Source organism: Chiloscyllium plagiosum, unplaced genomic scaffold, assembly GCF_037043375.1.
Source record: "Chiloscyllium plagiosum isolate Xiang-an unplaced genomic scaffold, Cpla_swu_hap1 HiC_scaffold_8, whole genome shotgun sequence".
In the NCBI taxonomy this organism is placed as follows: Eukaryota; Metazoa; Chordata; class Chondrichthyes; order Orectolobiformes; family Hemiscylliidae; genus Chiloscyllium; species Chiloscyllium plagiosum.
In genome coordinates, this window is record NW_028270146.1 from 68560701 (window position 1) to 68576466 (window position 15766).

Sequence of the window (15766 nt, forward strand, 5' to 3'; positions counted from 1 at the left end):
GGAAGTCCACATTTAAGATGTGGGAGGCTTTCAAAGATAGATTAAAGATAGTGCAGGATAGACATGTACCATTGAAGGCAAATAATAGGAAGGGCAAGATTCGTGAACTGTGGGTGACAGGAGAAATTGTACGACTAGCCAAGAGGAAAACGGAAGCGTACATAAGGTCTAGGCAGCTAAGAACAGAGCAGGCCCTGGAGGAATTTCGGAAGAGTAGGACAAGTCTTAAACGAGGAATCAAGGGGCTAAAAGGGGTCATGAATCCCAAAGCGTTTTATTTTTATATAAGAAGCAAGCGGGTAACTAGAGAAAGGATTAGTCCACTAAAGGATAATGAAGGAAGGCTGTGTGTCGAACCTGAGAGAATGGGTGAGATTCTGAATGATTACTTTGCATCAGTGTTCACTGAGGAGAGGAACATGATGAATCTTGAGATTAGAGATAGAAGTTTGATTAGTTTGGATCACGTTGACGTAAGTAGGGAAGATGTGTTGGGTAGGCTAGAAGTTATTAAAGTGGACAAATCCCCAGGACCGGATGGGATCTATCCCAAGTTGCTGAGGGAGGCGAGAGAGGAAATAGCTGGAGTTCTGATAGATGTCTTTGTGGCATCCTTAAATACAGGTGAGGTGCCGGAGGACTGGAAGGTTGCTCATGTTGTCCCCCTGTACAAGAAGGATAGTAGAATATACCGGGTAACTACAGACCAGTGAGCCTGACGTCAGTGGTGGGAAAGTTGCTGGAGAGAGTACTGAGGGATTTGGATCTATTTATATTTAGAAAAGAATGGGCTTATCAGTGATAGGCAACATGGTTTTGTGTGGTGGAGATTGTGCCTTACCAACTTAGTGTTCTTTGAGGAAGTGACCAAGTTGATAGATGAAGGAAGGGCTGTTGATGTCATATACACGGACTTTAGTAAGGAGAAAGTGAAGTCACATGGTGTGCAGGGTGTTCTAGCAAGGTGGATAAAGAACTGGTTGAGCAACAGGAAACAGAGAGTAGTAGTTGAAGAGAGTTTTTCGAAATGGAGAAAGGTGACCAGTGGTGTTCCACAGGGGTCAGTGTTGGGGCCACTGTTGTTTGTAATATACATAAATGAACAGGAAGAGGGCACAGTTGGTATGATCAGCAAGTTTGCAGATGACACGAAGATTGGTGGAGTAGCAGAAAGCATAAGGGACTGTCAGAGAATACAGGAGGATATAGATAGACTGGTGGGTTGGGTGGAAAAGTGGCAGATGGATTTTAATCCAGACAAATGTGAGGTGATGCATTTAGGCAAGACTAATTCTAGAGAGAATTATACAATGAATGGAAGAACCTTGGGAAAAGAGAGATCTGGGAGTGCAGATCCATTGTACCCTGAAGGTTGCTGCACAGGTGGATAGAGTGGTCAAGAAGGCATATAGTATGCTTGCCTTCATTGGATGGGGTATTGAGTATAAGAGCAGGCATGTCATGTTAAAATTATACAAGACATTGGTTCGGCCGCATTTAGAATACTGTGTACAGTTCTGGTCACCACATTACCAAAAGGAGAGGGTGCAGAGAAGGTTTACGAGGATGTTGCCTGGTATGGAAGATGCTAGCTATGAAGAGAGGTTGAGTCGGTTGGGTTTATTTTCATTAGAAAAAAGGAGATTGAGGGTGGACCTGATTGAGGTTTACAAAATCATGAAAAGTATAGACAGGGTGGATAGAGACAAGCTTTTCCCAGGGTGAAGGATTCAATAACGAGAGGTCACGCTTTCAAGATGAGAGGTAGAAAGTTTAAGTGGGATACACGTGCAAGTATTTCACACAGAGGGTGGTGGGCGTTTGGAACGCGTTGCCAGCAGAGGTGGTAGAGGCAGGCACAGTAGATTCATTTAAGATGCGTCTGGACAGATGTATGAGTAGGTAGGGAGCAGAGGGATACAGATGCTTAGGAATTGACCAACAGGTTTAGACAGTACATTTGGATCGACTCAGGCTTGGAGAGCCGGGGCTGTTAATTTTCTTTGTTCTTTGTTCTGGAATATTACAACGGAGTACAGACCGTTCAACCCTCGATGTTGCGCCAACCTGTAGAATCAATCTGAAGCCCATCTATCCTACACTATTTCATTTTTATCCATATGTTTATCCAATGACCATTTAAATGCCCTTAAGTTTGGCAAGTCTACCACTGTTGCAGGCAGTGTGTTCCATGCCCCTACTACTCTCTGAGTAAAGAAACTACCTCTGACATCTGTCCTATATCTTTTGAATGTAGTATGTGGGCTACAGTGGGGCAATAACTAAAGAGCGGTAACACTACATGTAAAGGTGGGAGTCAAGAGAGCAAAAGAGGGAGGGATGTCATCGACAGTGGCCTGGCTTCAATTGCAGTATATAATGATGTTTGATATAGCTAAACTGTAGACCTGGGGCTTGGGAAATGAAGGGTTAAATAAAAGAATTGAATGGGACCATGTGGAGGCTCAAACCTGATGGAGTTCACAGGGACAACAAGGCAGAGAGGAAATTAAAAGTGTGAGGGCAGTCCCCAAGATTAGAATGCTGAGGCTGCATCTTATTCTCAGGAGTGCTAACTATGTTGCATTCATCCACGTCCAAATTACGAATGGTCAATGAAAATTAAAAATGGCTACCAACACACCAAGAATTGAAAGAGTAATTTCTTTTCATCTGAGGTAGTGGACTCTACTTGTGAGAAATTTGAGGCCTCTAAAGAGGCATTAATCAGGCACTTGTACGGTACAGGTTAAAGGCATCTTTAATCACAAAGTTCTGCATTTGTACCTCAAGCAGTGATCAAGTATTTTGATGACACATTCTAAGGACAAGCAATCTTGACCGTGACATTGATCACCACAAATTAATCCTACTTATCTCAGCAAAGCAGATGTAATTACAAATGACCATAAAGTATCATCTGTGGTCTACAATTCACAAATTCATTCCAAGATCTCATAGCTGCACAATAGCCTAGGTCTGCTTTCCTCACACATGAACCGTAAGTATCTCAAAACACAAATATTATGCAATGGTGCTATTCTTAAATTATGTGGTTAGTGCTGGTGAGGGAAAATCTGGGGAGAAAAGAATTGATCTGACCATACTTACAATCTCTTACTGTATCTTTTCGACAGGGCTTATGCAAAATGCATCTGAGTATAGTCTATTATGTTAAAGGTCCATGTAGATACTCTGTTGTCATCCTTATCCCAATGTATGGAGGACTATATCAACTTGTCACTTACATAAGCTGCAACTGATCATTTTACTGAGGACCTATTTTTTTTCCTGATGTTGTCCATATAAGCTCACTGGAACCATCACCATAAATTAATAAGAATGCATGCATGTGGAAGCCCAGAATCTGCAGTCAGTTCCAGTAAATGTAGAACAGTTGCAGTGCAAAGTTTCCAACAGGAAGTCCCCTCAGGAAGCTGGAGGAGTGCTGGAAGCTCACAGTTTTTTGTCTTTAATGGAATGACTTCCAGATGAGCAAAGTGCAGTGCCCTCATCAGATGATGTTCCAGGACACAGCCACACAACCTTGTCATCTCCTGAGCATTCCAGGTGCAGAGCACTACAGACTGTGCATACTTCATTGAGCGTGCTATATCATAATGCAAACATCTTCATTTATGTGAAAAGGTTCAATTCTTTCAGTGTCCAACTCATCTGTGATCACTGTGAACACATCATTGAAATCAGCGCCAGGTATCATTGAAGTTTACATGCTGATTTTGTCCTTGATAACTTTCAGGTTCTTGTTTTATTTCAAGGACTGTATGCCTTGCAAGGATGACTGGTGAGTCATAGAGTCATAGAGATGTATAGCATGGAAACAGACCCTTCGGTCCAACTCGTCCATGCCGACCAGATATCCCAATCCAATCTAGTTCCACATGCCAGCGCCCAGCCCATATCCCTCCAAACCCTTCCTATTCATATAGCCTCCCAGATGCCTTTTAAATGTTGCAATTGTACTAGCTTCCACCACTTCCACTGGCAGCTCATTCCATACATGCACCACCCTCTGTGTGAAAAAGTTATCTCTTAGGTCTCTTTTATATCTTTTCCCTCACACCCTAAACCTATGCCTCTAGTTCTGGACTCTACCACACCAGGGAGAGTACTTTGTCTCTTTATCCTATCCATGCCCCTCATGATTTTATAAACCTCTATAAGGTCACCCCTCAGCCTCCGACACTCAAGGGAAAACAGCCCTAGCCTATTCAACCTCTCCCTACCGCTCAAATCCTCCAACCCTGGCAACATACTTGTAAATCTTTTCTGAATCCTTTCAAGTTTCACAACGTCTTTCCGATAGGAAGGAAACCAGAATTATAAGCAATATTCCAACAGTACCCTAACCAATGTCCTGAACAGCCACAACGTGACCTCCCAACTCCTGTACTCAATACTCTGGCCAATGAAGGAAAGCATACCAAGCGCCTTCTTCACTATCCTACCTAACTGCGACTCCACTTTCTTATATGGGTTTAAAACATGCTGGAAATTAATGAAAATTATATTAAATAACCTAAAATTTAGTTTCCATGAGAGATAAGAGACAAGGGCAGTCCTCTCCACATATGGCTATTGACACTGTAAAACAAACCCCTCACTGAGCAAAGATACAATGCAACATATTTTTCCACTGAGGCATTGTGGAGCAGACAATAGCCCTGCTGAAGATGAGGTTTCCATGCTTTTAAAAGTCTGAGGATTCCTTGCAGTATTCATCAAAGTACACCACATAATTCTTGCATGCAGTGCTCTGGACAACTGGAGCACACATTCTTCCAATCAAGAAGATGAGGATGTTGATCAGGAAGAACGTCATCTTCATCATATGGAGTGCAGAAGCGTCGGGCACAGCAATGCAGACAGGACTTATTTGATGCCCAATTACAATGGAACTCAGTTGATTGAAAGTATTATTCATTGACTGTAAATGTGTTAATGCTGGAAAGGCAAGAAGTTGTGGCTTAGTCCCAAATGCAAGTAAAGCATTTTTGATTTATTCTCTTTTTTAACTTCTTTTTGCAAAGCATGAAAAGCAAGCTGTTGTAAGGCTTTACATCATCTGATTCTTGCACGTTTAAACATGACAAGATGTTATGCTACAATGAATATTGGAGAAAAAATAGCAACTCCCCTACCCCCCACCCCCCACCCGACCCAAAAAACCCTGATAGGGTTCTGACATCAGGGTTATGCTAGGTAGGGTAGCCTCCCTCGCTTCATTTTTGTAGTTGTGGCTATAAAAAGTCAATCAGACAGGTGGTGATGCACAGTGAAAATATATTTACAAATGTGAAATCCTATTTATATTGAGATGTTGACTATGTCACCTGCATGCCCTCATATAGTTTTCTTTTCCCTTTCAGTGCTTACAAAACGTGGTGTCTGCAGATGGGATGGAGGGACCAGATGATCCCAGAGGCATTTGTGACTAGGGGGTCCAAATATGCTAAGATTGTCCTGCCCAGACATAGGTTTACCAAACTCAAATTAAAATTGTACAGTGTTTAGAATCAGAGGCAGAGTGGAAGTAGTGTAGTTGGGAACTTCTTGAGTGTCATAAGAGGAGATTGGGGTGGGAAAGGTAATTTTGTATGCATTTTTCCATACTGTGTGCATCCACCCTATCTCTTTGTAATGAAGGGGCAGTTGGATTAAGGTCCTTATCTCCTTGTCTCTTTGCCATTGGTGCTGATCACCAATGGCCACAGAGATAGAGTGCAGATCTGTGTGCACTTCCAACAATCACTGATGTTCGATTGGATCTCGCTCTCCACACAGCCATCACCACAGGGTCCTCTTCCACCTGGGGCTGAGCAGGTGCCTGGTCTCCAGCAGTTCTCTGAGTGGCAATGAACTGGGACATTTCTTCCTCAACCAGCTGAGGAGATTTGCCAGTGATGTGCACACCAACATGTGTTCCCAATTGTAATGCATAGAGGTGTTATAGCTCAGGTCATGGAGAAGGCCGGTACATTCTCTGAGGGATCTGAGCATTCTACCTCAGAGGTGGAGGTTGGAATGCATAGGTGGTTTCTTCAGGGTAGAGGTTGCGTGGGAACTGCTTGTTCCTGCAGAAGACAAGAAGGAATGAGTTGCTCTATAGAAGTAGAAGCTTCTATTTCTATATTAAGAACATATTAATACTACATTCGCAAAGGTGATAGAGGGCACAATGAATCATATTTAGGTGCTGGGGATATGGATGTATCAGCAATAACAAATAACACCGCATGAGCATTCTTTATCTTCTTCCAATGTAAACATTTCTTCTCAAAACATGTGAACTGAGGAATATTAGTCACCCCAAAACCTGCCTGGGCTCCCTCTGCCCCTACTATGAACCATTTTCTCTTGGAATGCGAAAGGATTGAGTGGCACAGCTGACAGTTTTGGTACAGGTAAAGATGGTGAGGTGTCCCATGTGAGTAAGTCGGACATTAAAGAGCAAGAAGGATTCGTTATTTGAGGTAAGTGGCGGAGTCGCTGCATGTAATAGTGAGAGTGGGGGACCACCTGCCTTGGTGGAAGGTAGATGCAGTAACAGAGTTAGTGTTAGTTGTCAGGTAACAGAAAGAATATGATGACAGTTAATCTATCCGAAGAGTATTAACCTTTGTTTTGCACCACTGGCAATTCTCCCACCACCGAAGCATCATGGTCTAGTTGGCACCTTCAGAGCAGGCTGGCAGAGTCTAATGTAGTGGTTTCATCTGGCAATCTTGAGGAAAAAGATGGCTGTACATGAACTACGATGCCAATTTTCCTCTGCCAGATATCTCCTGTTGAATTCTTCACATAATGGAACTGTGATAGGCAATTCCTAACTTGCAGTGTTTGAACTGGTGCTTAGCCAGGCTTTAAATGTGGCACCAGTGGCATGAAGTCCAAGCAACGCTGAACATTCCACTGTTACTGAGTGCAAGATAATGTAGAAATGACACTGTGGAGGGATACTGCATACTTAACAAGGTGAGCACTACAAAATTGCATGAGAAAACCTGTTGGAGTTCATGGAGATAAACCCTTCATGAAACTCCCCAGGATGGACATTTAGCCAAATTTTTGACAACATTCAGCATTTAGCACTTAGAATGTCAATGCAGTGTAACTATACAAGGTCCAAGTGATGGATAAGAAGTTAGAGACATTTTTTTGAAAATTAATTGACAACTCAGCAGAGTTTCAGGTGGAAGATTGGGCTTCAATATCACATTGTGTGCTCTATTTTGTCACTGGTGAATTCTCACCCAAGTGTCAACCAGATTCGTGTGCTTGACTTATAGTGAGGGAAAGGATTCTGGCACAGGCTGGCAAAGCAGGTAAATCTAATTTTCAACTCCAGTGTTTGGCATGTACTGTGGTGGTCAATCCTGGAGGGTTTTTATTTAAGAATAAATTCTCAGGTCAGTTGTCATGGATGGAAGCATTCTGGCCTACAAGCAATCCTATAAAATGCACTTTGCTTCCCCTCTGGTTGGCCTTCCCTCCTTCAGCTGCTAATCTTCTGAAGGACTGGGAATGCCAATCAATCACTGTAAAACTTAAACAAGAAATTAAATTAGAGGCTGACCATTTCAATAAAATAGTGAAACTGCCAACCTATTTCTACTAAATTCGGAAATATGAACATTGATATCAGACGATTTCTGAAATTCTGATGTCTGCCTCAATTTCATGCATTGTGTTTAAAACAAATTATTTTTTAGTATAAGATACTTAGTTTTATAAAATAACCACCATCTATACAAACACAGTACTTCACATTTCTGACTAACAGGTTAAACCAGTGGGTGTAGGTTTGCTCACTAGGCTGGAAGGTTCATTTTCAGACATTTCAACACCATACTCGGCAATGTCTTCAGTGAGCCTCCGGACAAAGCATTGCTGATGATTCCTGCTTTCTATTTATATGTTTGGGTTTCTTTGGGTTGGTGATGTCATTTCCTGTGGTGATGTCATTTCATATGATGATGTCATTTCCTGTTCTTTTTCTCAAGGGGTGGTAAATCGGGTCTAAGTCAATGTGTTTGTTGATTGAGTTCTGGTTGGAATCCAATACTTCCAGGAATTCTCATGCGTGTCTCTGTTGGCTTGTCCTCGGATGGATGTGTTGTCCCAGTTGAAGTGGTGTCCTTCCTCATCTATAAGAATATTAGTGAGAGAGGGTCATGTCGTTTTGTGGCTAGTTGATGTTCATGTATCCTGGTGGCTAGTTTCCTGCCTGTTTGTCCAATCTAGTGTTTGTTACATTCCTTACATGGTATCTACAAAATACCACAATTTACCACATCCTGAGAAAAAGAACAGGAAATGACATCACCACAGGAAATAACATCACCAATCCAAAAAAACCCAAACATATAAATAGAAAACAGGAATCATCAGCAATGCTTCATCTGGATGCTTCATACAAGATGTTATCTAGTATGGTGATGAAACATCTGAAAATGAACCTTCCAGCTCAGCGAGCAAATCTATATCCAGAAACTCGCTAATGTTAAACCAATTCATATTAATTACTTTTTCAAGATGTTTCATTGTTGTTATATATGGCAGCCAACTTGAGTGCATTATAATTCCATGAAAAGCAATGAATGAAATGTGCTATTAATCAGATTTTTTATTGCATTAGTTTAAAAAAGATAATTCTATTTGTTGATTCTTGTGGTGCAGTGATAATGTCTCTACCTGTGGACCAAGAAACCTGGATTCATGTCCCGCCTGCTCCAGGAATCAATAACTCAAAAACAAGATAACGAGAGTCCAGAGATAGTATGTTCCTGTTAGGATGAAAGGCAAGGCTGGTAGGTGTAGGGAAAGCTGCTTGGGTTTTTTGAAGAAGTAACAAAAAGGATTGATGAGGGCAGAGCACTCATCACCATATAGGTCACATAGGATGGACTTCAGTAAGGTGTTCGACAGGGTTCCTCATGATAGACATATTAGCAAGGTAAGATCATATGGAATACAGGGTGAACTAGCCATTTTGATACAGAACTGGCTCCAAGGTAGAAGACAGCGGTTGGCAATGGAGGGTTGCCTTTCAGACCGGATGCCTGTGACTATTGGTGTGCCACAAGGATCAGTACTGGATCCACTGCTGCTCATAATTTATGTAAATGATGTGGGTGTAAACATCAGAGGTATAGTTAGTAAGTTTGGAGATGTCACCAAAATTGGAGGTATAGTGGACAGTGAAGAAGGCTACCTCAGAGTATAACAGGATCTTGATCAGATGGGCGAATGGGCCGAGGAGTGGCACATGGAGTTTAATTTAGATAAATGTGAGGTGCTGCATTTTGGAAAAGGCAAATCAGGGCAGGACTTGTACACTTAATGATAAGGCTCTGGGGAGTGTTGCTGAATAAAGATACTTTGGAGTGCAGGTTCATAATTCCTTGAAAATGGAGTCACAGGCAGATAGGATAGCAAAGAAAACATTTGGTATGCTCTTCTTTGTTAGTGAGAGCATTGAGTATAGGAGTTGGGAGGTCATGTTGCAGCTGTTCAGGACATTGGTTAGGCCACTTTTGGAATATTATGTGCAATTTTGATTTCCCTTCTATAGAAAGGAAGGTGTGAAATTTGAAAAGGTTCAGAAAAGCTTTGCATGTTGCTAGGGTTGGAGGGTGTGAGCTATTGGGGGAGGCTGAGTAGGCTGGGGCTGTTTTCCCTGGAGTTTCAGGGGCTAAGGTGTGACCTTAGAGAGGTTTATAAATTCATGAGGGGCATAGATAGGGTAAATAGACAAGGTCTTTTCCCTGGGTTGGGGGAGTCCAGAACCAGAGGTTTTGGGTGAGAAGAGAAAATTTTAAAAGGGACCTAAGGACAACTTTTTCCACACAGAGAGTGGTGCGTGCATGGAATGAGCTGCCAGAGAAGGAGGTGGAGGCTGATACAATTACAACATTAAAAAGGGTATATGAATAGGAAGTGTTTAGAGGGATATGGGCCAAGTGCTGGCAAATGGGACTACATTAGTTTGGGATATCTAGTTGGTGTGACAAGTTGGACCGTAGGGTCTGTTTCTGTGCTGTACATCTCTGTGACTCTAATATCATCTTTTTTGAATTACTTGTGGCGCAGTGGTAGTGTTGCTACCTCTGAGGCATGAAGCCAGGGTTGAAGTGCCACCTGCTCCAGAGTGTGTGTAATAACATGTCTGAGTAAATGGATTTAAAATATCTACAATCTTAAAATCAGAACTTGATCCCCTTCAAAGTTTCAAATTAATAAAACTGGAAGGCTGTTAAGGATATGGGACAGCCTTCTGCTTTTGTGGATGAGTCTTATGGTATCTTTAAAACGTAATTGAACTGCCAGATATGATATCAGTTTAATATCTCATATGAAGGGCAACATCTTTTGAACTGCATAAGTGCATCAGATCAGATAAAACGATAATGGTAGGAAAAATAGAAGAGTTCTTACTAAAGAAAATGATAAGAAGAACTCCCAGGAGCAAGGAATAAAATAATGAATAGTAGCCTGTGTTTCAAAAGGGACAATCAGACTAAACCAATCTTTTTGCAATTTTTTGAGGAGGTAATGGAGAGAATAAACAGTTGTAATGAAGTATTATTTGGCTTTTCTGGAGCTCTTTAATTAGTGCCACTTAATAGACACAACAGTAAGGTCAGGCTGAAGCTGAAGGATAATTATTCAAAATGGCAGAAGGTGGGAAGTGGTGTCTCAATGAGATGATAGTGGGGCACTGCTGGTTACAATTTACATTAACAATTTGAAGTTTGGAATTAAAAATGTAATTTCCCAATTTGCTGATAGGGAGGAGGGTTGAGTTTGATATCTATACTGAGGAGGACAGCAGCAAAATATAGAAAGACCCAGATCTACAAATAATTGGCAAATGAAGTTGCATGCAGATAAATCTGAGGTAGGAAGAATTGGGAGGTCACATTACTTGGAAAGTGCAGGTCTAGATGGAGTAGAAGAGCAAGGGAGCTCAGAGTACACTTACACCATCCCTAAATGTTGTACCACAGGTTAGGAAGGCAATTTGTTTTTATTTGAAAAGCAAGTCAATTATTGTAGTTTACTTCTACAGATATAGAACTGAAAATTAAAGTTATATGAAACCTGTATTGAACCTTAGGCCTCATTTGAAATACAGCATGCAGTTCTGGTCACCATATTCTGGAAGGATATAAATGGAGAGCATGCAGAGAAGATTTAGATGAATGAGCTTACATATAATGAATGGATTAGCAGGCTGAATGTTCTCAAAAAATTAGTCTAAGGAGTCACTAGTAGAGATGTTTAAAATTATGAAAGGTTTTGATAGAGTGAATACAAAGAAAATGTTTCCTCTTGTGGAGAAGAGCAGACTTCTCGAGGCCATAAATAAGATAGTCACCAACAAATCCAATAGAGGAAATCAAATTAAGTTTTTTTTTCCCCAAAGGATGGTAAGCTTGTTGAACCCATTATCAAAGGAATGGCTGAAGTAAATGTATTTAGGAGAAAGCTAGACAAACATTTGAGGGATAAGAGAGTAGATGATGAAAATTGTAGATTTAGGTAAGGAAAGATAGAAGGAGGCTTAAGTGGAGCCTGAGTAGTAGTAGGCATGGAATAGTAAGCCATTTGCCTTATTTCTGTGCTATATATTTGATCATAGGTCCACTAGCGATTGCAAAAACTCATTATAAAGCTAGAAAGTATTGGCGATATAATTGTGATGTCAAAAATATGCACTGAGAAAACAAAAATTATTTAATGCTAAATCATAGATTTAAGAACAGGAATATACATAGTTGCCATAGTTCTTTCAAATTAGATTTTTGTAGTTTAAAATGAAAATAATGAAAAACAAAAGAAAACAATTTATTTCAAAAGTTATTATTTCACATTAGTTTTCTTTTGGATATCTTTTAAGAAAATACGAGTTGACATAATTAACTTGTAACTCAATTAGTTATTTGAGCTTAACTTCCTTCATTATTTTTATACACTTTTATAATAGTAGATTGTTGTAGTAGTAGTAACTTGATATATGTTCCTTGGGAAAGATGGAGGCACTTGTTATTAACTACTGCCAGGCCTAATCCACCACAATAAGACTAAGCAGTGCAGCATGAGAATATGAACGCATGTGAAATAATTTCATGTCAATGTGACTGACCCTCCAGCCTTGAAATCCATGACAGATCATGTGTGCTGGTAAAGGAGAATCTGACACTCTATAACACCATTCTTAGAAAAATGTGGCTGAAACCAAGTTCTCTTGATGTGATGTAGCTAAGAGAAACCATGAGGGACAGGGAATTTCGCACAATGGTGCAGGAAGTTGCTTCATTGATGGAAGCTGAAGGGAATCATAAATTGCTGGAAGGGACCTACTTGGCAATGAGGACAGAGCTCTTTTCATGATTACTAGTGTGAACTTAAAAGCTACAACTAAATCTAGAGAAACTGTTTCTTTTTGACCATTGGGGAGGGGGCAGAGCACATTTCAATTTGGGAAAAAGTAATCCTTTCTCTTGTTGACAGACCAAAGTCAAAATGAATTAATGTTCAAATCATTTACAAGCAGTCATTTCAATTTTTGTATTGTGAAAATTCTGGGAAATTAGGTGACTTGTTGTTTTGAATGTTACAATGCTCATTAAATATTAGCCTTTCCTATTCACAGATAAGTCATATTGCATCATCAACCCTGTATTAGTCAGCTTTGTGACAGGCTTGTTGTATTCAACAACAAGATGTTATGTTACTGATATTAGACATGGTGCTTTTCAATAGTCTGTAAACATGAGTGTTACTTGTAAATCATAAAAATGGAGCAATGTACAGACTTCAATCTAAGAATTTTAAGCAAACTGTAAATGAACACATAGGTCAGAGCATGTCTATAAAATGCTGTAAAACATAGTCTGTGATAGCTTTAGACATGCAACTGACATTGTAATTTCTGCTACAATTTGGCATTTGAGTTAAGTGCTGGCACGTGTGTAATGTAAACAAAAATATTTAACTGTGTATATGTTCTGCATCAGAAATGTTCCAATATCTGATTTTGATATTAGTTTTTCAGATAGACTTCTATCTGTAATATTTGGATATTACAGATAGACCTTAACTACTTGAGCACAATCAAATCAGTTTGTCTTGTAGTGTCTGTTGCCTAAAAAATTATAATACTTTGTAATAAAAGTTGAATTTATTGTGAACAAAAAGAAGAGTATCCAGCAGCTAAACAATTAAATGTAAAATTTTGCACAATTTACAGTTTTCTTTTGTATATGATTTTGAGGAGAGGAATTTTTAAATAGATGCTTCTTGAATCAAGTTTTTTTAAAAGCTATATAAAATGTGCCATGTGTACTATAAAAACATGGGAAATTATTAGTTCATATCCTATTCAGAGAATGATAAAAATCTTGAAAATAAAATCTAGTGATGAATCTGTATCCTGTAGCTGTGTCTCTGTTACACAGTGCACCATTGTTTTCTAATGACCATCACGCAAGCCTTTCCAAAGTGCAAACACTACCTCTTTCAGACTACGAATTCCTAATACTAGGTCCACTTTTCTTTTTTCAGGTTGGAACGGCTGGTAGACGTCCTGAGGAAAAAGATTGGAACAGGGAACATCAGGACGGTGACTTAATTGAGTAGCAGTGTCTGACGATGTAGTCACATCTGCTGACCAGGCCATTCTATTCATCATTCTACCAATAAAAAAGCCTGGTTTTAGCAAACAATTGTTGTAACCGCCACACTGAAATAACATTCCAAAAATATCATCATCTAATTTTTTGGAGGCTGGAAACTTGATAATATTACATGTTGACTAAACTTGTGGGCATGCAGAAAGCATTCTGAAATGCACCAATTTTAACTAGGAATTTCTGAGATCGATACTAAAGCATAAAAAAAAGAAACTATTCGTATTTCTTAAGATAATTTAAGTTTTTATGATCTTACCTCCCTTATATTCAATTTAAAATCATAGCATTTTCACTTGCTCGTTAGAAAATCTCTCACCTTTAAGACAAAAGCAAAGTTGTGTTTGTAATTTTTAATGTTTTGATTGGAGCATTGTACTGTGATGTTGTTTGATGGCTCGAATGTTTTACCATGATGTGCATTGATAGTTCATTCATATTTAATATTTTGGTGTTTATTATAATCTATCAGTGATATTGTTCAGAACCTTCATACTTTTAATTTGTTCAGAATTCATACCTTAATCACTGGAGTGAGATTTTTAAAATTGTGTAAATATACTAATGTTGAAAATTATTTTGACTTTTGTGGTGTTTGGGGAATGAGGGTGAATTGTAAGCTTTTCAACACAGTTCGGTCTTCTGTGTCTATTTTAAGTGGGTTTTTTTAACTGACATTGTGGAATGAATTGACAAGTGGAAAGTAGTACTGTGACATAATAATTCCACAAATAATAATTCCAGAAGATATGAACACTTAGTATCATTTCAGACACAAAGCTGGGGTTGGCAATTGCTGCTTTTGTAGCAGTATCAAAATGTGTTAATGTTTAATTTGTGCCAAACAGCAGATTAACATGCATACAACAATCTCCTATTTCTAAATGAGAATTTTAATACTTGCAAAAAACAATAAAATCTTGACTGCTATTCTGAGAAGTGTAAGGGAAGGTGTGCTGGCATATTCAAACGCATACAATGTCTTCAAATTTGTATTTGTGTCACCTATAAATCGGCCTACACTCTATGTATTCTAATTATGTGAAGACACGAACTTTTTAAATTGTCAGTACCTCGAATTACAATGCTAATAAAAAGATTAGAAAGAAAGCAAAAGAGAGAAATACCAAATGTGAAATGTTAAAAAGTGCAGAGATGTGTTTGTGTTTAATATGATTCCAATGCAGATTGGTTGCTACGATTCTAATCGAAAAGGGGTGGGTATATGCAGAAATATGGAAAGTTCCTTTTTCTGGAGATTTACTGACTCAGCTGGAGATGAGAAGGCGACTAAATGAACATTCACGCTTCCATGGGTTTAGTTCTTATCACTTGAGGTTACAGTATTTGTTATCTGAAAGATTTTAACTTTGCCTTTTGCTTCACAACGCAGTTAATGTTCCAATAGACGCAGAAGTGATTAAGGAAACGGCGCAGAGAATTATTCTGCTTAATTAACTCCACACACAAAAAAAATCATGTAGATACGCTGCCGAATAAATGATTCAGCATTAATGTATGTTTGTCATAAGTACTGAGTCGGTAAATGAATCTTTAATCATGGAGCATTTATGGAGAAAATCTAACGCATAAATGCTGGATAATGCTTGAAAATGAAAATGTTTTTTTTTGTCAGCTCAATGTCGAAATATGATGTCCGAATTTAAATCATTTCAGTTGACTTAGGAATTATTGTTCGTCACTAATCAGACAAGTTTTTTTATTCACTGGAATTTTAGTTTAGAGTTTAATAAATGTCATTAAAATCTCTCAGCAAAAAGATTTAGGAATGGGAAGGGAAGAAAGTTTCCGGTCGTCCTGTAACATTTCTGTGTTTTTCTCTTACACTTGGACGCCAATGACTGCGCTATCTATAAAACAAAACTTTCCTCTTTACATATGAATTATTGTGTTCGAATATAGTATCATATCTACCTGACTACGATTTTAGATACCCGCCCCGAACGTATTTTATCTCTGGGTTTTTACAAGGGATGAGGAGCAGGGGACGCGAGACAGAGAAGCAAAGACTGAAAGCTTTGATCGGTGTA

The 15766-nt window shown here is 39.2% G+C and overlaps 1 protein-coding gene across 6 annotated transcripts in view; it reads left to right on the top strand.

The window, feature by feature from the left end:
• mipol1 (mirror-image polydactyly 1) overlaps positions 1–14857 on the top strand; it is a 414430-nt gene extending 399573 nt beyond the window's left edge. For 5 of the 6 annotated variants that reach the window (XM_087989940.1, XM_087989937.1, XM_087989939.1 and 2 more), the window contains one exon: positions 13591–14857. In XM_087989940.1, the coding sequence (XP_087846066.1) occupies positions 13591–13657 (67 nt within the window). In that variant the 3' untranslated portion in view covers positions 13658–14857. The remainder of the gene's footprint in view (positions 1–13590) is intronic. The other variant, XM_043697844.2, reaches the window with a different exon arrangement.
• Positions 14858–15766: the final 909 nt, after the last annotated feature.